We start from the raw sequence: 24532 nt of genomic DNA, 5'->3' as shown, positions 1-24532 counted from the left end.
TATAAGTTGTTACATTATGTTCTTAATGTTTTAAATTTGACAATGTAGTGTGGTACATTGTAAACAAAGGTCAGATATTATCCAAGTCTGGTCTAAAAATGGCAGCAACCTGTGCTTTATCATAAATAAATGTAAGAACCGAATCGAACCGTGACCTTAGAATCGAAAATTTAATCGAATCGAGGAGAATCGTGACACCCCTAGTCCACACTGTGTATCGCAACTGTTCAGAATAAATGTGTGTGTGACCATGCAGCTCTTTTGCTTTCCAGAATATCTGCATTGGTTTCAATGACAATGACATTGCGTTGGTAGTCATACGCCAACAACAACAATAACAATTTTACAACATGGAAATGTGTAGACGTCACGCTGGACTACTGCGTTGTGGAGGACTAAACATGCTAGTCTTTTTAGTGTGATGTCGCCCACTATGAGACACTATATGAGATGAAACGATCGAATCTTGCGTCCCGACGCCGGTTGTCGTTTACGAATCCCCACGACACCCTACATCAAACGGATCGTGCCAAAATCGGGCTAAAATCGTGTAATCTGAACCAGACATTAGGCAAACATCAATTGTGTCTGCAGTGGAGCTCCTCGGCCGAGCTCTCGACCCAGTCGACATGTTCACATCCAGTTTGAGGTATTTATAGACGCCACACGCGTCTAGTTGTTGAGCTCTTGCCTCCGGAGCCCAGCACGACCAGAGATGCATGTTCGGGGTTAGCGGCATGTGTCTGTGCGCTCTTCTGTTTATTAGAAGATGCAGTCAAGGGATTTCTGGGATTCGTGTTTGTGGCCAGGGCTTTTACTTGATGTTTGTGTTGCGAGTGAGGTCAAAAAGGCAGCCTGAGAAATCATTTCTCACCACTAGCCTGCTGAATTTCTTTCCAGCAAGTCGACAAAAGACATCTGCTTAAGATATCTCCCTCCTTTTAGAGTTTCTCAGCCTTCACTCTTTCCACTTAGTGTTCGTTTAGCCTCTTTAGATAGATTTATATTGTTGCTCTGTGAGTAGGGATGGATAGATTTATTGAAAGTGGGGAAACGACAGAGATGTGATAGTCATCGAGGGCTGGGTTGCTGCTGATCGTTTTTATTTTCCATCTGGAGGGCGAGAGAGTGTATTACTGGACAGGGATGTCCCGTTTCCTCCACTGGGTGAACTCTCACCATTTTTTTCCCCCCACTATAATTGATCACAGATTTCAGCATAAAACCACAACCAGATCTGGGACATTGTTTCCAGTTTACTCATAGTGAATTTGTAATGGATTTCCAATCTGTCAATCACACTTTATTGGTTCCCTTGTGAGTCGTTGAATTTCTGCAAATGCTATTCTATACAGTCCCATTTCACTGTCATCCTGATGTAAAAGCTATATTATTATGTTAAATCATTATTAATGAGCCAGTGGTGAATCCTACCATCCTTTTGTCTCAACCAGCCACATTATTTTGTTGATCGCTTGGTTTTTATTTCTGTATTATTAATCTCATCGTCCCAAACGCCTGCTTTTCAAAGCTGGAAAATACATATCAAATATATTCCAATTGACCATTCGCAAAGACCCGCCCTCCCCTTAGTTACTGTCGCTTTGTCCGACAAGCTACGCCGCTCTCACACACACCATGTTCTCACACAGTGAAAAATACATTGCGGAGCAGAGAGGAGACTGACAACACACTGACAGACAGGACAGACCAGGTTACTTTTCGGTTATTTTTGATATTAAACATTAAAGTCTCACCTTTTCAAATTTGGTAATTTTTAAAAAGAAATTTAAACAATAAATACCGTTTTGTGGCTCTTTAATGTGTCGTGACAGATCGCTGTGTCGCCTCAGTTAAAGCTGCTCGTGAACCGATCATCTCTTCCTTCTAGTTCATTTATAGCATCAAATAAACATGAATGAACATCAGAAGGAATGTTGTTTTAACCGCGGAAAGGCGTCAGTACACTCCGCTTCTCAAGTTCAAATCCTCCCATGTTAATCTACTAACTCTCCTGACTGCTTTGTCGTACAAAATGGCGGATGGTGAAGTATGATTGGTCAGATCACCTGTCAATCAAGCTCCCTGCAAAGGGTCAATTGGTGGTTGACACATTCAAATGACACATTCATAAAAGTGCATTCACTTGACACCGTGTGTATAACTGATTTGGTTGATCAATAGCTGATGGAGTGGATTATAGACTAAATAATATAATATTTATTTATTTCAATTACATTACATTTCAATTTCACCATGAGCCCGATATGCTGCACTACGCATCTGGATTACTAGTTTCTAATTAGTTTTTTCTAAATGGAATGTAAAGAACGAATTGTGGTTGGACATTTTGCATGTCAGTCTGCCCTTGGCAATGCCAATAATTGAAAAATGACACTTGTTTTAATCGCTAGTTCTGGAGCATGAAAACAAAATACTTCTCAATCAAATTCAGAGTGTTTTCCGTGGCTCTGTTGATATCGGCAAGTCTTCATGAATTATGAGTGAGCCCATGACTGCCATATTGAAACAAAAAATTTCAAACAATGGTGTGTGTGTGGCTGCAGGCTTGGAACAGGAGAGTTACTGTGACTCATCTCTGGATTACATAAACACACACTCACAAGACACTGTGCCTGAAGCTCCACACTGCTCTAGTGGGAGATGTTGCTATTATGAACGTCCTAAACTTTAAGATTCAAGAATCAGAAATAGCTCAATTAGCCTTGGCATTTAGATTATTTTTTGCCGATTTTTTTTGTTTTGTTTTTTGTTGTTGCATTTTTATAGCAAGTGTCTAGCTTCAGTTCTGTATGTGTGTATGTATGTGTACACGCACACAAAATGTGTGTATATAATTTGTGTATATATAAATTATATACACATACTACATTGTCACCACTTGAGTATTATACAAGTGCATCAATTTTATGCAAGTTAAATGTATCAAATGGCATCTAGATATAATATAAATTATGGTTATTTTTTGCATTTTCACTCAATTTTATACTAATGGCAAAAAGTAGAATATAGAAAATTAAGGATGCATGATATATCTGCCACCATATTGGTATAGATTACACATTATGACCATCACGTAACTTAGTACATTTGTGTTATTTTGTGCAGATATAAGTAGTAATATTATGTTTATGTTGTATAAATATCTGATTAATCTCATATAGGATGCGTTTTGAGTTAATTAACCCGCTAACTTCAGTTTCCCGTGTTCATTCAGCTCTTCAGCTTCAGCAGTGCTGTTATTTGAAACCGTAGTATTAATTTTAGATGTTTCTTTTTTTTTAAACAGTGATGCATTATTGATTATAACTTGCACTTTTATTTTCTCATATCATTTTCATCAACATTATGATTTAATTAAAATAATTTAATTGTCCTTGAAGAGGCTATTTCAATTTATTTATCCATGGAACATGCATTTTGATTATTTATATAATTAATTTTAAAACTAGACTACAGCACTGTATATGTTAGAATAATTTATGTTGAAGTGACATGGCTTTTGTTTTTGTAATCAGGCTCTCAAAAATAATATAAAAATTTGGATTTAGACTTAAAATTATCTGCTTTCAATTATAAAGAATTATCAGTATCATGCAAAATCTTCTTATTGGTGCATCCCTAGAAAATTAGCATATTGTTCACACAGTATGCATACTATATATACTGCACTATATGATTAGTATGGTTGTGTGCTGTTCCAAACATAACCTTTGTTTGTGTAACATGATGTGCCACTGCCATAAGGATGTTTGTGGATCACCATTGCGTAACTCTATTTAGTTATGAACATCCCACGAGTGCGATCTTCCCCCATGTCTCCTGGAATGCTCTCCAACCCGTCGGCTTTGTTTCGTTGCATGAGTTGCTGAGCAGATGCCGTAGGGGCAGACGGCCAGGGGATCAGGTTCTGCTACTATTGTCCCGCCTGAGTTTCACTGCGCATGAAAATTGAAAGCACTTCAGATCGGTGTGTGTGGAGCTCTGAGGGACTTTGGAGTGTTTTATTTCAGAAGAGTCTGGAATTATCACATGACAAGCACTTGAACTTTGAACCGCTGCCTGTGGGAGAGGCGTGGATGGTGTCGAACCGTGTGGAGCGGACACAACTGCGCTGTTTTGATTTTGCGCAAGCGACGAGGATCCAGCCATGTTATCAAGCTGCTAAAGAGAGCATGACAGCATGTTCTTCTGCAAAGCGTCTGGAAGAAAAATATTAAGACCACAGACACTGGACTGCCAGACATCTGCTCCGCTGATGGATATCTCCCTATAAAGTCTGCTTTTCCTACACTTCAGGTAACGAGACTTTTCCAAAAAGAGGGATCGGCAGGCTTTTGAAGGAATGACGCAGTTCATATGGGAAGAAATGCTTGAAATGTGAATCACAACTAGCGGGACTTTTTATATATGGGTGTGTCGAGGCCTGAACTATCTCTGCTCTTCTCTCTCTACATGCTTTATAATTCACCCACCTGGATTACAGGTGTAAGGCTGGTCGTTTAATAATTAATGTACTAAAAAAACAACAATGTGTGTTAGAACAAGGCCTGAACATATGCTGAATGTGTTTTTTAATTACTTGCACTGTATTCATAAGTGCAATTTGCTTTCCTCTGTTGACGTATTTCCTGTTCCAACAGGAAGTTGCTGATATTTATATATATTTTAAAGGGCTTGTTCTTCCAAAAAGACTAATCTTTTCCCTCTTTATTCCCATATTCATGCAAAACTTGGCAATATTAGGAGAAATTACATTCTTGGAAAACTCAAGGAAATTAGTAACATTTTAAAGAGCATTTTATTGGATAAAAATGTGTACTGACAATATTTTGCTCATACATATTTATGTTAAAAGTTTAGGTTACACTTTATTTTAATGTGTCATTGTTACAGTGTAATTAATTATATATTTAAGTACGGAGTAATATTAAGCAACTACATGTACTTACTATAGGGATAGGGTATATATGCATGTAATTATGCATAATTTACTGTAATTACTATGGTAAGTACATGTAACGTGTGACAAGGACACTGCAAAATAAAGTGTTACAAAAGTTTATTTTAGTCATCTTTAAGATTGCATTATATAAATGGCCTGGATTGATGTTTTGGAAAATCTTTGGCATTATGCATATTTTTCTGTAGTTCCTCAGGATTTATGGATTGGATCAGGGTTCATGGATTGTCATGTGGGTTATTTCTCAGTCTCAGTAACCGAGATAATTTCATATTCTGTGTCTGCCCGTTTGCTCTCTAGAGCAGAAAGTCCACAGGTATCACTGCTGACCTTTTGAACCCACAGCCTATTTATGTCATGTAAGCACAGGAAACTGGGTCTAAGTTCAGCTTTGCCAACTGGACGGCTGATGTGGTGTGACATAGCTGGAATCATTTAGATGATATCGGATGTTTTGATTAATAGCGTGCCTGTGATTAATAGTCTTAACGAGTTGTCGACTTGTTCCTTTTATTGGCAATATCACCGTACTGGATATTACCTTATATAATGTTACAAAAGCTGTTGTGGTTTGATGGGAGCCAGGGCGATTATAGTTAAAAGTAGGGCTGCACGGTATATCGAAAATATTGCAAATATTAAAAAAAATATTGCAAATGATATGCATATCACAACAGATTGCAATAATTTGGGTCATGAACAAAAGACAGAGAAAATCACTCACTGTTCTTGGCTGAATAACTTTTGTAGCTTTAATAAGAATCAGTATATATTTAATTAATATAGTTAAAACTAAGCTATGTTTAATATTTCCGTTTGACTATTTGGTTTCTGTTGTTAAATAACCCTAATGTAGGATAACCTGAACCCTGTGGTTTACACTGATGTTAAAACACTTCTTATGCGACAGTGAAACACAGATGTTCACTTTCAGAAGTTTTATGGAGTTTTCTTGTCTCAAAAAGATAAACGTATGTAGGTTATATCATTTTAAAGATATTTTAAGTTTATTTTACACACTTTAAGCAGTATCGTATCAAATATTGCATTATTTAATGAGTTATAGCATATCACTTTTTTTTTTCAACATTGTATTTATTGATTTTAGAAACATTTACATTAAAACAAGCACAGGAAAATAATATACAAATATTTTTTTTTAAATAGTAATAAAAATAAACGACATCTCTACTATACAAATGTCGACAATGGTACATTAATATCATAACATGAAGCATATCGCATTTTCCTTGAATATCGTGCAGCCCTAGTTAAAAGCTAAAACAAAACAAAAGCTAAATGAAACCGCCTGTATCTCTCATGTGGTATGCTAATATTTTCAAGTTCTGAAAGTGTTGTACTGTAAAAGATTAACAGTGCCAAGTTGAATCGGTTGAGTGAGAGCAAATATTTGCACCTAACTTTCCTCATGCATAGTGTCAGTAGAGCCGTCCCAGTATCTCCATAAACCATTAACAATCTCTCTTTCTCTTCCAGTGTTGTTCCAGCACCACTGCCACTGGCTATTGATAAGGTAAGCGCTCGTGACTGTTTTCTTTCGTTATATATTCAGGATGTAAGGTTGTTTCTCCTCCAGATTAAACTCCAGTTCATTATGTTCTTTATAATTGTGTGTCTTGGATATCAAACAGCATGCAGCCTTTGCTGTGTTGTCCTCGAAGCAGCTTGTTATGAATGCCATTGATTTCCATGTCCTTGCTGTTGCTAAAGCCTTGCATAGACATCAGCCAGCATTATGTGCTGCTATCTGAGGTTTCCATGCGGTGTATTTGTGAACAATCCTGGAGGTGGTCCAGATGAAGTTAGATAATGCAGTTATCCTCTCTCATGCCATCCTCCGTGTGGGATGCCTCTGTGGAGCTTTAACAGGGAACATTATAGTTGTGTGGCGGATCGTTCCCAGTAGTGTCTTTCTTTACGAGTTTTAAATATATACTCGTGCTTAATCACATTAGTGTTTAAACCAAAATCTAATAAAGTCGTTCTCTTTTCTCTTTGTTGCATCTAGAATCAGATGCTATTACTGATAGCATGTTGATGAGATGCTAGCCACACTAGACTCAAACTACATCCCAATTCACATAATGACTATATTGTGTAATTTAGTGAAGTAGTACACTATACCTTTCAAAAGTTTGAGGTCGGTAAGATAAAAAAAAAAAAGTTTTTTGAAAGAATTCTCATCTGCTCACCAAGGCTGCATTTATTTTGGTAATGCCAGCATCTATCTAGACGGGATCTATCTAGGTGAACCGAACAATGGTGTAATGATTCAGTTCGACTCCCAAGACGAGACGATGCTCACCCGACTGGCCAATAGGAACGTGGCCCCGCCCATGACACAATTTTCACAGCAAAATCCTGACACGAGAGCAAGAAATTGCATCGAGAGCAAAGAAAAGCATTTTGAGAGATTTTTTTTTTTTTTTTTTGAGAGAGAGAGAGAGAAAATGTTTTCACACTGATAGCAAAATATATATATATATAAGTATTTTGAGAGAGATTTTTTTTTCTCAGAAATAATTTTACAAATTTAAAATTTATATTTTTTTATGTTCTATGTAAAAATACTTTCTCTCAACTTTTTTTTAGTCTCAAATATTATTATTTTTTGCTATTGGAATAAACTTTTTCTCTCAAATATTCTTTTTTCTCTCATGAAATGCTTTTTTGCTATCAGTGTGATAACTTTTTCTCAAACTTTTTTTCTTTCTCTAAGATCATTTATTTTCTCGCATGTAATAGACACAATTCTAGCTCCATACACACCAGTGTGAATATTTTTGTTATTGCATTTCAAATAGGGCCAATTTATAGGCTTCTCCTAGGCGTACGTTTTTAAATTACAAAGGGCCTACTGATGTCTTTGTTATTGTATTTTCAATATTATAGGCTATTATTTGTGCATAAACATATCTGGTTATAGTAAACATACCGTTTGTTTGAAAACAACATATTTTGTCATCCTTGCTGCAAGCTTACAAGAGCGATAATATCATTAAATGTGAAGGGGGGCCCTAAAATATTTTCTTGGGAAAAAGGGGGTCTCAGACAAAAAAAAAAGGTTGGGAACCACTGCTGTAGAAAACACTATAATATGATGATTTGAACAAGAAACATTTATTATTATCAATGTTAAAAATAGTTGTGCTGCTTAATATTTTTGTGTTAACTGATACATTTTTTCAAGATCCTTTGACGAATGTCACGTTCAGAAGAACAGCGTTTATTTTAAATAGAAATCTTTTGTAACATTCTGAATATTTTTACTGTCACTTTTGATCAATTTGATGTCCTTGCCGATTAAAATTAATTTCAGTCAAACAACAAAACAATCTGATCCCAAACTTTTGAACAGTTGTGTATCCATACTTTTTGAGCAAATTTTGCTCACAACCTCTTACAAGTAACAAGAGGTTTCTGACTCTGCTATAGCAGTTTTTAAATGTCAAAACCATGAATGTTTTAGGGAGTGTTTCGAATTCAGTCAGGAGTTGTAACTCGGACAGATGGGATTAGTAAAAACAATTAGCTAATGATATCGGGGGCTTGCAGAGTGATGTCATCATCTGCATCTGTGATGACAAAACCATGCATGTGTAAATATTGCATCATCACCCCGAGCCTCCATCTGTTGTAGTGAAGATGGACTGGCGTCCCCCTTAAACCCCATGAATGCAGACCTGTCAATGTCACATCCATTCCCAGATGCATATAGCGCTTCTATATCTGACGGTGGCATCTGACACTGTCAATATAAAAATACTCTTCCTGACTTTCTCTCTCTCGCTTGGGAGTGTCTCATCATGTGGATTCAATAAAATGTAGCAAATCTTGAGTCACGATTTCACTATTTGGAACATTTGTGGTTACAAATATAAGGAACAAAGCCCCTATTCAGCTAGTCTGGGTTCATTCAAGGTTATTTGCAAGGTTTCACCTTTTCAGAAGATGTAATTTTAGTTTCTTTTGGTGAGACTGAAAATTGCTGTTGTGATTTAGATGCATCAAGGACAACATGTGAAAAGATGCTCAATAGATTAGTGTTTCATTGAAGTACACAGACCTGAGGTTGTGAGAAAAAAAGAAATCTGCACACAGTTAATCTATTTTTTATTTTTTTCTTCTGTCATGCAGGTGTCCGCAAATACACCCAACATGTATTCTCAGGAACTGTTCCAGCTCTCCCAGTACCTGCAGGTATGGAACAACACTGACCTCTACAGGCCATCTGCAGGCATTACGTATCAAAATGATGAGAAAAGATGAGACGTTTGTGCATTTTAATATGTACTGGCCTTGAAATGTAATATATTAATACAGTAAATTAAAAATATTTATTTAATAATATATATTTATTTATTATATTTAATGCATGTTGCATTTGATTGAAAATAATAATATTGTGGAATATTTTTATAATATATTTTATATTTTATAATATATAAAATATAATTTATTCCTGTGATGCAAAGCTGAATTTTCCGCTTCATTACTCCCATCTTCAGTGTCACATGATCCTTCAGAAAACATTCTAAAATGCTGCTCAAGATACATTTCTGATTATCACTGATGTTCAAAACATTTTGTTGATTCATAGAAATGACCTTTGATTAATAGAAACGTCAAAGGAACAGCATTTATTTGAATTTTTTGTAACAATGTAAAAGTGTGTTACTAAGTTAATTGAATGTGTCCTTGCTGATTAAGTCTTCATTACTTTTTAATAAATGATTGTCCACAAACTTTTGAATATATATATATATATATATATATATATTAGGGGTGTAACAATATATTGTGTCACAATCGTGGATAGTGACTATGTATTGTTTAGTTAACCCAAAATATTTGATTTTTTTAATAAATTATGAATTTTCAACAACAACAAAATTAACTACTATATATATTGCTAAATATAATGTATAATAATTTTTACTGGTAACATATGTAGTCAGTGACAGTGCATATTCGACTAAAATAATTTCTGTATTTTCAGCTTCAGAATCATGAATATTTTTATTGTGGTGTCACCATTGTCCTATGCATTGGGTTACCACTACCAAGTATATATATATATATATATATATATATATATACATGTGTGATCCTGGACCACAAAACCAGTCACGTGTCACATTTTTTTTACATTGATTGATGTATGGTTTGTTAGGATAGGACAATATTTGGTTGAGATGCAACTATTTAAAAATCTGGAATCTGAGGATGCAAAAAAATCGAAACATTGAGAAAATCTCCTTTAAAGTTGTGCATTTATGTTCACGATTGTGCTGCATTCACTCACAAAAATACATGTTTTATATATTTACGGTAGGAAATTTACAAATTATGCTGGCAAATATCTTTACTTTTTTGTGGCAAAAAAGAAAAAACTATAATTTTGACCCATACTGTGTATTGTTGGCTATTGCCACAAATATACCCGCGCGACTTGTGGCTGGTTTTGTGATCCAGGGTCACATTAGCGATCAGATAATGTTGATGTTCTGCTTGTGTCCTTCAGGAGGCCTTACACAGAGAGCAGATGCTGGAGCAGAAGTTGGCCACTCTGCAGAGGCTGCTGGCCAGCACACAGGAGGCGTCAGAGAGCAGCTGGCAGGTACATCACACATCGCAATTAAAGAGACGACAATTATTAATTATTCAATACAGATGGCTGTTTTAGTTGCACTCAGAATATGTAACACTTATGATATGATAAGAAGGTCTGTTTATTGGTCTTTACAGGCTTTAATCGATGAAGACCGGTTACTTTCTAGATTGGAGGTGATGGGGAATCAGTTGCAAGCCTATTCAAAAGTAAGGCCCGTGTCTGCTTTGAGTATTTAAAATGTGCTCACATATTTTGATTTCCTGTTGCGTCACTGCATGCTGTCTCCTCAGAACCAAACAGAAGACGGTGTCCGAAAGGAGCTTGTAGCCTTAACGGAGGACAAACACAATTACGAGACGACAGCCAAAGAGTCCCTGAGGCGGGTCCTTCAGGAGAAAATCGAGGTGGTCAGGAAACTGTCCGAGGTGGAGGTAAAAAAAATAATAAATTATTTAGAGATCCACTGATTGATTGGCTGGTGACCAGAATTGGCCGATTTTCACGTGATCGGCCATGAGCGGCGGCCGGTCAGTCTGACATATGCCGGTTTTATGCCAGTCAAATGCACTCGGGCGCCACATGATTAACATCACGCAACATCAGCATCACACGGAACGCACAAGTAGAAAACCTCATGAATTATGGCTGTTTCACACCGCAAGCGTGATTTTTGGCCTTAAAGGAGAACTCCAGCGCAAAATGAGCCTTTGGTCCAATTACACATTGTTACCTAGTCAATCGTTATCTGAGATTTGTTTTCATGATTATCGAATGTAAATAGTTTTATCTCTAAAAACAGTTTAGCCTATAACGCTAGTATAACGCTAGTATATTGGGCATAGAGTAATGACAAATAAAAATCGCTTGTCAATACCACTAACAAGGCTCAAAATAGCCCCACACTAACACGGTAGCATAATGAGGGTCCCTACCTTCAAACCGAAGCATTGAGAACTTTGACAGTGTCCAGACAGTTTAATAAGAAGATATCAACTTCGCGTATACAGGCAGAAGCCATCTTTGAAAAACAGTCTCTATCAGTCGATCTACGAACGCCGATCCAACTGGTGAGATGTGAACGAGACCATATGAGATTCTATATGCGTTCGTAGATCGACTGATAGAGACTGTTTTTCAAAGATGGCTTCTGCCTGTATACACGAAGTTGACTATGTATAAAATATCTTCTTATTAAACTGACAAAGTTCTCAATGCTTCGGTTTGAAGGTAGGGACCCTCATTATGCTACCGTGTTAGTGTGGGGCTATTTTGAGCCTTGTTAGTGGTATTAAGTGATTTTTATTTGTCATTACTCTATGCCCAATATATTAGCGTTATACTAGCGCTATAGGCTAAACTGTTTTTAGAGATAAAACTATTTACATTCGATAATCATGAAAACAAATCTCAGATAACGATTGACTAGGTAACTATGTGTAATTAGACCAAAGGTTCATTTTGCGCTGGAGTTCTCCTTTAATACTGGATTGGATGTTTAAAAATGTTGTTAAATAGCCGATTAATGTAAAGTTCTCTAGCTGTAACGTTGCTTACAAACTGTTACAGTTTCACTGTAGCACGATACTACGATATTTCTTCAAAAGCAGATTGTCGAGACATTTTTATCATCCATGATCGTGATATCGCACACCCCTACCATCAACAGACATTCTACTGACTAGAAGTAGCTTTTGCAACTACATGTCAACTTATTCTACTAACCGTAACCTTAACCTAACAGTCTATTACTACTCTAAAAAGAGTTAGTTGACAAAAGAGTTAGATGACATGCAGTTGCAAAGTGTGTTTAAAGTGGATTATTGGGAAAAAAGTTTCCATCAGCTGTGTGTTTTTGTATTGCAGAGGAGCTTGAGTAACACAGAAGACGAGTGCACGCACCTGAGAGAGATGAACGAACACACACAGGAAGAGCTCAGAGAACTCGCCAACAAATACAACGGAGCAGTCAACGAAATCAAGGATCTCACAGAAAAGATCAAGGCATGTCTATCACCACTGCACTGTCACACATTAACCCTGTAAAATGGCTAAACCCGTTAAATTTCGAAACTTTTGTGTTTAGTTGGCAGAGGGCAAACACGAGGAGCTCACTCAGAAAGGCCTGAATGAGAAGAAAGAGCTACAGCTGAGGATTGAAGAGATGGAGGAGAAGGAACAGTCGCTTCAGGCTCGAATCGAAGCTCTGCAGGCGGACAACGACTTCACAAATGAGAGACTAACGGCCCTGCAAGGTAAAAAGCACAATCATGCAGTATTTCAGTACAGGACTCTGGGTTGAGAACGGTGCACATCTATAACACGGTAACTAAAGAGATGCAACCGGTTGAGGAGGAGCATCTGTCGGTATAGAGCTCTTGTTTTTCTTTTTGGTCAAAATCTTCTCGTTGTCGTTTTCCAGTCCGGTTAGAACAGCTGCAGGAGAAAAGCATAAAGGAAAACAACAGCTTAGGTGAGTTGGAGACGCATGCGTCTGCTAGTGTGCTGCTAACCTTGCATCGCCTCTGACTAATTCAGCATGGGAGCTCGCCTTTGGTTGCCTATTTATTATTTTTTGTTCTGTCCCTTTTTCTTTCTGTCTGTCCGGCTTTGCTTTCATTATGAGCTTTTCTGTCTCGAAGGCCTTGATCTTTTCCACTGAGCATGTGTGTTCATGTTGACACCTGTGTGTACGGTCTTAGGAGTCTCGCTTAACTTTTCCCCCTTCATTTGGCCGTTTGTCTCTAAGTTCTTCCTGCGTACTTGTTTAATTAATCAGTATAGGAGGGAAGTATTCTGAGGAAAGGAGTTGTACAGGGTGAAACTCGAAAAATTTGAATATCGTGCAAAAGTTCATTTATTTCAGTAATTCAACTTAAAAGGTGAAACTAATATATTATATAGACTCATTACATGCAAAGTGAGATATTTCAAGCCTTTATTTGTTATAATTTTGATGATTATGGCTTACAGATTATGAAAAAACCCATATTCAAAATTAGAATATTGTGAAAATTTGTTTTAAGCTGCAAGCCATAATCATCAAAATTATTTACAAAGGCTTGAAATATCTCACTTTGCATGTAATGAGTCTATATAATATATTAGTTTCACCTATTAAGTTGAATTACTGAAATAAATGAACTTTTGCATTAATTTTTCGAGTGTCAACTGTACATGTGTGAGCTGGTTGGCCTATTTAGTCATTTGTATTTTGTACTAGACTTCTTTGATTGATGATTAAGTTCTGAATGGTTAGTACGCATTTTAATTCTGCTAACTGATGATATTATTAATGTCATTTAGTCAATGTTTTAATTAGGGTCAGCACTAAACTCTGCTGGAAGACTGGACACCATCTATGTAGTCAGTACACATCAAGGCCACTAGGGTTTGAAACGGAGCCCAATAACCACAAATGTATATTCCCGAACACATTTCTAGCACTTTATTCTCTGGAAGAGATCTAAGAGGCAGCATCTCAGAAATGAAACTGCTATTCACCATAATGTGGTGTACCACATAACACAAACCACTTGGTAGAGACGTTCCACTGACTTCAGAAATGGTTAGGACAGTGTAGCATGTTTTTCTTCTTCAATAAGAGCCTTGTAGGGAACATAAGCCTGTGAAATCCCAAAATTGACTGGAAAACTTTTAAAGATGGTGTTGTTTGGCATCAAAATGTGTGGTTGTAAACCTTGAGTCATGTGCATGTCAGGCCTTATGCTGTATCAACATAGTTGTACAGGAAACTGACTTCAAGCTTTTATAATAGTGCAGCCAGAGGGGGAAAATCGGATTGTGATTGCAATTTAAAATGCAATTTTTATTATTATTATTAAAAATAGTTACATGTTTCTGTGCTTGTTTGCACAATTTGGCCAAAACATTCTAATGATATATTCATATGACTATAATAATAATAATTCAAAAGATATAATAAGAATAATATTAGACATATTACGAAACAGAGTTTTTATTTTGAATATTTTATTTAGGAGATTCCCAGCCAAATTCAGTATTTCTGATACTTATAAGAGGGGGAATCATCTGCAAAAACATCCTTGATTATCAGTATCAGACCTCTTTGTCACAGTGTTTGTCCCAGTGTTGACAGGTGAATGACAGGTGTCAGTCAATCTCTTCAGGGCAGGTCCACGAATAGCTGCAGTCTCCCGTCTGTGTCCTTGTCCCGCCCTCTGCATCTCTGTTTGGTTCCGTCTCGTATTGTATCCTGTAGATCTGGCTTATGTTTTATTATCATCTGATGCCCCTCGATGTGTTAGTCCATTTGCTGTTCATTTAATGGAGGGTTTTTCTTTCTTTGGTAGACCACTTTCTTTTAAAGAGTGGAGGAGACTGCACTTTAATCCAACAGTACATTGAGTGTCAATGTGAGTACACCACCGCATTCTTTCCAAAGTCTTCCAAAACCATACTAATAAATAATCTTATTAATGAGCATCAAAGCAGGAAGCAGGTATTGTTGTTTTACTCTGTAAAGTGAGGAAGGTGTTTACAGGGACATGAACTCTAGAGGGTCTCAGACTGCAACTAATGTTTTTTAATTTGCGAACAATTCAAAGTCTCTTTTGGCGATAGTAGGGAACATTTGCATATGCGATTTATCTAATATTTCGCAAGGTAGTAGTGTTTGTAAATTACATTTATGATTCCTTAACACCCAACAAGAAATGCGATGTGTACAAATGACTCTTGTAAAAGTGATTCTTTTTTAGTTAGTAATTAAAAAGATTCTTTGAGTTTGAATCAGACTCACTCACCACGATTTTTAAAGCCTAGAACCATTATAGTTATTTGTACATTAGCATCAGCAGACTTCTTTAGATGACCTTTTTTTAAAGATGCGTATTCACAACATACTTTTAATAAAATAATGAATGCCATTTTAAATAACACATCCAAGTATTTTACAAAAATATTGTTATTTTCTAGCATAGTGGAGCCCGATTGTAAGGTTGCATTGACTTTTAAGTGGTTGCAATGTTGGAAAATAATGTAACTTTTTTTGTAAAAAAAAAAAATATATATATATAAATGGGAAGAAATAAGCAATCTATATCAAGTAATTTGGAAGCTAAAAAAGGTGTTTTGGTGTTGATTGTGACAGTTTTCAAGCTCCTCGTTCCAAATCTTGTGAAATGCCACCTTCTTTTCTTGACATTAATCCAAAAGATTGCAATAGTTAAAAAATGGGTGTATGCTTTGATTTGTATTTCATCTCAAGTTAGTTCTATTTTCTTGATATTCCTCGAGCCAAGTTGAAAATATAGTTGCGGTTTTATGTATATTAAGCAATACGGTCCGAGAGGCCATACTATATGTGAAAATATGACTATATTGCAGAACGGTGTGACCTCGAGTGCATTCAGGGTTTAGTATTGGCACTATCTGTTGTGCAATCTTGAATCTGTCTATAGCTAATTATAATCGGTCTATGAGATCTATATAGTCTCTCTGTACACAAGTAAATATCCTTCTCAAAACCCGACGTGGATTCTTAACGAAATTACTCTGCATGCCGTCTGTTCTCCCTTCACCACCAGCTGACTTGGATTTTCTCTATTCCCGGGGATTTTCACTCTCACCAGCATGCGTTCTGAGGTCTATGAGCTTCCACTGACGCTTTTCATGTGTCATTTTCGCTTTGTTCTGTATGTATGGAGAATACTACAAATGAGTTTTGTTTTTGCTGCTGATATTGTATTTAGTTGGGCTGCGTCAATGTCCTTTAATTACTGAGATTTAATGTTTTAATGCTAAATATTTAATGGTTGCATCAGGCTTGATTTAGTGACCATAAAGAGATTTATACTAACATGACATTTCTCTTTTCTAACCAGCGGTTCGGCAGCTGAAGGAAGCTGTGGACTCATCCATTAACAAGCTGTCCAACTTTGACGGTAAGCCTGCAGAGTGTGTTTTTATTTTATTTTTTATTGATTGATTTGTAAAGGGCATTTTTGCACTACATATTTTGGTGTGTTCGTTCATTTGAGGTCAACCCTTCTGGGATGTAATTGACCGTTCGCAAAGACCCGCCCCTCTTAGTTACTGTCACCATGTCCGACAAGCTACGCCGCTCTCTCACACACACACACACACACACACACACACACACACACACACACACACACACACACACACACACACACACACACACACACACACACACACACACACACGTTCTCACACAGTGAAAAATACATCGCGGAGCAGAGAGGACACTGACAGACAGGACAGACCAGCTTACTTTTCGGTTACTTTCGATATTAAACAAATTAAAGTCTCACCTTTCAAATTTGGTCATTTGTTAAAAGAAATTTAAACAATAAATAGCGTTTTGTGGCTCTTTAATGTGTGTGACAGATCGCTGTGTCGCCTCAGTTAAAGCTGCTCGTGAACCGATCATCTCTTCCTTCTAGTTCATTTATAGCATCAAATAAACATGAATGAACATCAGAAGGAATGTTGTTTTAACCGCGGAAAGGCGTCAGTACACTCCGCTTCTCAAGTTCAAATCCTCCCATGTTAATCTACTAACTCTCCTGACTGCTTTGTCGGACAAAATGGCGGATGGCGAAGTATGATTGGTCAGATCACCTGTCAATCAAGCAATTCTTGTGGACTCAGGAACAATTTGCCGTTTGTGTGCTAGTAATCCTGTCCGATAATACAACTTGAGAAGAGACCTGTCAATTTTTTTTCTTGTATTCCACAGAGGTTATTGATGCGCATCTTCAGAATAACCAGACGACAGTGGACAACAGCTTGGCCAGTCCAGACCGGCTTAAAGGTATCGTCACATTTCTGTCACTTCAAGTCTGTTTCTTTCTAGGTTAAGCTAGTTTTGAGAGAACTGTCACATTACATTATAATGCAATCTGATTGCAATGAAAGCACAAAGTTCACACCCCCGGCCTCCATTCAAAACCAAATTAAACAACCGTGCGCTCTGTCTGGCTGGAATGAACATTAGTTATTTTTAGCATCACCAAAGAGCATGACCAGGTCAGGGTCATTACTGCATCATCATCACCATCAGTCATGATTTAGCTGTAGATATCAGCTATTATCATTGCTGTTGTAAATAATAATAGTTGGAAAACTATGTTGCAACTTTTTCATTTTAAGATGTTTAAATGCATTCCCCATAATAATGTAATAATAATTATAATGGGTAAGAAAACTAAAACTATTTGTTGTAACCTTTTAATTTGCAATTTAAAATGTTTAAATCCTTTCTGCCTAATAATAATAATAATAGGTAAAAAAAATATTTGTTGTAACTTTCTTTTACAGTTTAAAATATTGAAACCAGTTTGATCTAATATTATTAAAAAAATAAAAATCATTGTCTAATAATAATAGGTAAAAAAAAAAATTTTTGTAAACTTTTTTTTATAACTTTTTTGGTTACTATTAAAAATGTTTAAATCCATTCCGTCTCAATCAATGCAGAAGAAAATGAGTAGTGTCGCTCTGGTCCAGGATATGACCTCATTAAAGCTGCCTCCTTGTGATGAGAGATGCAGATAATGAGGTGACATTTAGACCTTGACCCAGAATCCAGCCATTCCCAGCTGCCTTGACCCCTCAATCCCTTCGGATTAGAGACTAAGATTACAGCCACACGGATTAGACCATAATTCACAGGTCATCTATTACCTATGACGATATCATTAGTTTTTTCTCCCGTCAGTCCCATTGAGTCACCACTCGCTATATTGAGTTGAAAAGATCTATCATGTGATGTAACCGCAGGAATTTTTGAGGTTATATATTGATTAAATGTTTGTGCAATATTTGTCCTGATGTCCAAGTTCCATAAAAAATAAAATACAAAAAGTACTGAATTTGAAGTGCAATTCAATTATATCAGATGATTCATTTTTTGTGGTATGAACATGTTGCCAGAAGCTTTTTTTAAGACTGGCGTCACCTCCCCCTGTTCAAACCTCATGTATAACTCATTTTAGTCCACATAGATAGCACTGCAGCACAGCAACTAGTTTAGCATGTGACTATGTCCGTTTTGAAGCCCAGGTCACTCAAATGACCATGTGTGGGCATTAACTACCACCAGCCAGAGAAGATGAACTACAGGGGGCTCACTCACTGCCTGCTATTGTAGATCCAGAGAAATCGAGTCTTGTATATTAACAACCTACAAACGCACTCCTGTTCAGACTAAGAAATTGAAGCAGAGAGTCTAGTAAGGTTGCGATCGCTGTCATGTTTGTTGTTTTGATGTTGTTTTGAGTTGTGTCCCCCCTCTCCTCTAACTGGTCTCTTCCGCTCTGCCTCCATAGAAAACCAAATAGACGCTAAAGAGTGCGATATGTCAGATACTCTGAGCCCCAGCAAGGAGAAAAGCAGTGACGACACATCAGGTATGTAAAACATTGACATGTATGAATTGCTGTTTTAGTTTCTTCAGCTTTTTTTAAATTCATCTCACTTTTATCTCTTTTTTTTTTTAAGCGCCATTTAATTTTTATGCTATATATATATTATGTTATTCCCCAATAATATATGTATTATTTTTATAAACAATCTTTTTTATGTATATATGTTCTTTTTCATTTTTTCCTTTTATTTATTTTGTTTATTTCTCTTTCATTCTTTAATGTTTTTACTCATGCTTTCTCTCATTCTTTCTTTTTTCTTTTTCATTCTTTAATGTTTTTATTCATTCTTTCTCTCTTACTTTCTTTCTTTCTTTCTTTCATTCTTTCTTTCATTCTTTAATGTTTTTACTCATGCTTTCTCTCATTCTTTCTTTTTTCTTTCTTTCATACTTCAATGTTTTTACTCATGCTTTCTCTCATTCTTTCTTTTTTCTTTCTTTCATTCTTTAATGTTTTTACTCATGCTTTCTCTCATTCTTTCTTTTTTCTTTCTTTCATACTTCAATGTTTTTACTCATGCTTTCTCTCATTCTTTCTTTTTTCTTTCTTTCATTCTTTAATGTTTTTATCCATTCTTTCCCTCATTCTTTCTTGCTTTTTCTTTCTTTCATTCTTTAATGTTTTTATCCATTCTTTCCCTCATTCTCTCTCTTTCTTTCTTGCTTTTTCTTTCTTTCATTCTTTAATGTTTTTATTCATGCTTTCTCTTTCTTTCTCTCCTTTGCTCGTTTCCTCATTCCAGACGGACAGATGGATGAACAAGAACTGAACGATCCCCAGAACAGGGTTTCTCTTCTGAAAGGTAATCCCTCCATTCTTTTTGAGTTGAGCTTCCCTGTCTGAAATGCCAGTGCTGTGTGATCTGGGTGTGTGTGAGTGATTTGGCTGAACTGGAGTGTTAGTCACCCTCTTTATCTGCACTCATTAGAGGTCAGTGGACTGGCATGCGGCACAACTGTGCAGATTAACAGGGTGTGTAATTCCCCAATGTGACTATATATGGTCTACATCTGCTGGAGGGGACAGCGGTGGGACCCACAAGGTGTTAGTGGTGGGCTTGAGTCGTCGTCTTTCTGTGGAGCTGAACAGGTGTCTCTGCGTCATCCTGGTTTATATCCTCCCTCAGATCTTCCCCTCGTCCCACTTTATGTTCCAGTGGAGGACAGTGGAGAATGTAAACCAATTACAGCCCAATTAGACACTGAGTGCTTTCACAATGTCACGTACAGCTGCTGTTCAGACGTCTGTCAGTCAGAGGAAAATGACTGTTGATAGGATCAGGGTTGGTTTGAACTGATACAATGTGTCTCTTTTTTAGAATTCACAGAGTTCTAAATGTGTTTAGTGTTACATTTTCAAACTTTCAAAGTAATTTAAAGGGATACTCCACCCAAAAATGTTAATTATCTTCTATTACTAACTTTCATGTTGTTCCAAGATAGTATGACTCACTTTCTTGTGTGGAACATTTAAATCTTTAAATTTTACATTTTTACATTTTTTTTAATCTACAATGGAGGTAAAAAAACTCCAATGTTTTTTCCCAACATTTTTTTAAATATCTAATTTTGTGTTACACAGAATAAAGAAAGTCATACAGGTTTGAAACCGTAAATGATGACAATTTTAATTTTGGGGTGGAGTATCCCTTTAAATTACTCTGAAAATTTGAAACTTGCACATTTAGAAAAATAAGTAAATTGAATTTTTAGCGGTTCTTACTGAGACTGTTGCTCGTACCTGGGATTTGAAGAAAGCATGGACCAAAAAAAAGACTTCAAGTCATATCTGAGGGTGAATGCAACATCCTAAAAATACTCAAAACATTCTAGCAACTGCATAGCAATATTAAGAATCCACCCGTATTTGCATACTTGCAGGTTTAATCAAGAGAATATTTAACAAACCAATTAATGAATGGTGATGAAATGGACACGACAGTGACATAGCTGAAGTGACACTAGTAGTTTGCTTTGTAGTTGTCAGGGTGCCGAGGGGATCTGCTCCCTTCTCATGCAGTTCATCTCAGATGTCATCAGCTCAATTGTGACTCGCCCACACAGGTTGAAGATGTCTACTCTCACCCTGCTGAGTCACACCAGACGGCAGTGCATGCAAACATGACTCCCACACATCCATTTCCATGAAGATCCATCTGCAAATGTGCTATATAGGCATACTGCGTAATGTTCATAATGCATAATTCCATTTGCAGTCCAAAAAGACCTTTTATCAAAACTAAACCACAAAAACAGTACATTCAGATGCTGTAATGTCACACTCATGAACATATTACATTTACATTTAGTCATTTAGCAGACGCTTTTATCCAAAGCGACTTCCAACTGAGGACTACTAAAGCAAGCGAGTCATCGTGAAGAGACAAAAACAACGCAAGAAGTGCTCAAAATGCAAAGTTCAGGCATTGCTCAGAGTAGCATAAACCAGACAATGGAGGATTTAAAGGAAAAGGAACGTTTTTATTTATTTTTAATGTTAAGTACTCCCGCCCTTACAAATTCATTATCCGTTGAGTATTTAACAACTTAACCTACTCTAATGAACTACAAACTGAACTAATCGGAGGTTGTTTATGTATAGAAGTTTAAGAAGTACAATAGTACAAACAGCTGGTTTAATTTTAAGTGTCAGATTGCTTGAAAAATTATATTTAACTATAGGCGTTTTTGGTGCAAAACGCACCCTGAATGACACTAAATGGACTTTAAGGTTGAGAAAATATTATCAAAGTAGAATATGACACCTGTAAAGATGTTTAAAAGTTAAGCTCCTGCTGGGGCACCTAAAAAAAAGCCCCTGTTTCCATTTCTGTTTGTAGACTTATTGTCTGTGTTTAGCTTTAGCTTGACACTAATAAGAGATATGACACCGTAGATCATTTTGGGAACTGTTGGTTTGGTCCATTCAGAATGACACCATTATTTTATCATTTTCCCTTATTCATTTTTCTAATGAATCTGTTTGCAACTAATATTGTCAAACCGATTTTCTTTTTTATATACTGTTTACCAATTAGGCAAGTTGTCATTGAACAAAAATGTTTCTCATACTTGCATCGCATTTGGTTTAATTCAGTCTAAGTGGGCTCTCGTGATCGCAGTGAGCTCATGTCCTTTAACGGGACGTCAGATAAGGCTCTTGTTAAATGGATCAGGGAGGAAGTGCCTGTTTCAGCACTTCATTGTTTGTGGGCAGTCTTGATGAACCGTAGTGCGTGCCAGGCAGACTCGGAGGCGGCCAAGACGAGAGTGACGTGTGCTGTCACCTCTGAAGATCATTAGAGTCCGTTGTTTCCCACTGAAGATATTAAAGAAAAATCTTGATAGATTATTTTATTCCTAAAGACCAGTAGGTCTAATAATGCAACTGTTGTACGAAAGTCATGCTAGCTGTTTGGTGCACAAAACTAGCTTCATAAGTGGACCTCAGACCTGTACATTTTGTCAAGTTGCAGAATACTCAATATGTAAATGTAGCCTAGCCTGTCATATGTTAATGTGCTAATATGCAAAAAATATTTAGCATGAAGTGTATTAATTTTGTAATAGAACTAAGGGATGTTAACTGTATTTACCTCCCATTAAATCAGTAGTTCTCAACCTTTTTGACTCCATTGTCCAAAATAGTATTCGATGTATAATAAGATATTCCTGCTGTAATGACAAAACTGCTTGTTTTTTATCTAAAGAAACTAGAAGTGACAAAATATTCAAATGAGTAACACTTTATTTTAAGGTGACATAATTTAAGGTGACATGTACTTACTATAGTAATAACAGTAAATTATGCATGGTAACTACATGTAGTTAAATAATATTAGTCCGTACTTTGAGTAAGTAAAATGTAACTGTCACTTTAAAATAATAATGAAATTAAAATAAATAATTATATTCAATTCAAAATGAAATCCTGTCATTTCATAACATTTAATAACTGAATGTTCATGGTTCAACAATGAATTTAAATTACTTATAGGATACGGGTTGCAAACTTTTGTAAACGTCATAGCAATTTCTGCTCCATAAAATATTCCAGGGCTTGACACAATAATACAAAGTTATTCATTATAGAAATGTACATGAATTTTATAGATTTTATTAATTTATGACTTTTCTAAAAATGTCTAAAAAATATTTTTCAAATTCTTGAATAATCTTTAAAATAAGAAATATTTAGCTGTCTTTGCTTATGTTTTGTCATATTAAATACTTTTAAGCCTTTTTATGGCCCACTAGTGAACCATGGCCTCCTGATTGAGAACCACTACACAGATATATCTATAAATATCTTTAATTGACATCTTAAGCCAACACATTAATTGTTCAGTTTATTATCAGCCAGAATTCTGCTGTATTTTGTTTTGGATAAGACATTTGCGTTTGATTTTGCTTTCTGATTTGATTTAGCTTTTGTTAAGTATAGCTCTAGGGGGCGCTGTTGAATAGCCATGAGATGCTCTCGTTTGCTCCAAGATTGCATCTACGCTGGGGCGTCTGGCACGAGTTATTCAATTGCCTTAATGAAGAGTTATCTGAACATATGTAACCTTATATGGTTGTGATACTCAATCTCAGCCATAAAATTCTTTTGAGGCGCTCTTGATGAAATCACCGGAGGAGGAGCAGAATGAGATTACACACCACTTTAGGCCCCCTCTCATTAAATGAATGGCAAAACTTCAGAAACGACAAGTTCGTTACATCATTTTGCCTGAAAGCAACTCCCTCGCTCGCAGTAAACACCCTCCGTCTGACATCATGACGGATTACCAGCCCTTAAATTAGCACATGACTTCACCGACATCTGCAGAGTGTTCTGAGAGGGGGGACGTTCATCAGTTTATGGTCAGAGGAGGTTTCCCAAAAGCCTGTTGTTACAAGACCACATGAGAGACCAACTGGATGCTCCTCAGAGAGACTGCAGGGGCGCTAATGTACGTTTGCTCGGCATGAAGTCTTATGAGAGAACACAGGAAAGTGTCTAATGTCTCTTTTGCTTGGCCTAGTGCAGGTCATCTCATTTGTTACATTAGATCTTCCATTAGAGCTGAGCGTGCTGTGTTACGTAATCAGGCTTTAAGTCGTCTATAGCCCGATGCTTTTTAGATGTTCTGTTGTCCTGTTTGATGCGAGCCGAGCCGTGCATGTTGTGCATTTGCACCCGAGTCATTCACTGATGGACTGAGCACACAGAAATGCTTTGTGCTTCACGTAATGAATTGATTCTGAGCGAGCATCTTGATTCTGGTTTGCAGTAAACAAGTTTTAGTGCTTGATGTTTTTGCTCATGGGGTCGAACAGAATCATTTGTGGCTCCTAATGTTTGTTTCTAATCGTGATGGTTTCGTCTCACGCTCGCGGCTTTGGACTTTAAGGAAAGCCGAAGTGTTTTAGCACTGAAATGTTATTTGCTATGTTTGCAGTTTGAGACTGAAAAGATCAGTTTATTAAAACTGTTTTT

At 36.6% G+C, this 24532-nt stretch overlaps 1 protein-coding gene across 8 annotated transcripts in view; it reads left to right on the top strand.

The window, feature by feature from the left end:
* Positions 1-24532, top strand: part of slmapa (sarcolemma associated protein a) — a 64245-nt gene that overhangs the window by 28097 nt on the left and 11616 nt on the right. For 2 of the 8 annotated variants that reach the window (XM_079597790.1, XM_079597791.1), the window contains exons 4-16: positions 6482-6518; positions 9143-9205; positions 10530-10625; positions 10754-10825; positions 10910-11050; positions 12483-12620; positions 12703-12871; positions 13039-13089; positions 14951-15013; positions 16484-16543; positions 17362-17436; positions 18953-19033; positions 19794-19853. In XM_079597790.1, coding sequence (XP_079453916.1) covers positions 6482-6518; positions 9143-9205; positions 10530-10625; positions 10754-10825; positions 10910-11050; positions 12483-12620; positions 12703-12871; positions 13039-13089; positions 14951-15013; positions 16484-16543; positions 17362-17436; positions 18953-19033; positions 19794-19853 — 1106 coding nt within the window. Of the gene's footprint in view, positions 1-3879; positions 4321-6481; positions 6519-9142; positions 9206-10529; positions 10626-10753; positions 10826-10909; positions 11051-12482; positions 12621-12702; positions 12872-13038; positions 13090-14950; positions 15014-16483; positions 16544-17361; positions 17437-18952; positions 19034-19793; positions 19854-24532 lie in introns of those variants that run through there. The other 6 variants (XM_079597793.1, XM_079597792.1, XM_079597795.1 and 3 more) reach the window with 4 other exon arrangements.

Source organism: Phoxinus phoxinus (genome assembly GCF_949152265.1).
Source record: "Phoxinus phoxinus genome assembly, chromosome: 22".
Classification (NCBI taxonomy): domain Eukaryota; kingdom Metazoa; phylum Chordata; class Actinopteri; order Cypriniformes; family Leuciscidae; genus Phoxinus; species Phoxinus phoxinus.
The sequence above is the reverse complement of the archived record's forward strand: the minus strand, read 5'-3'. Positions and strand labels throughout refer to the sequence as shown.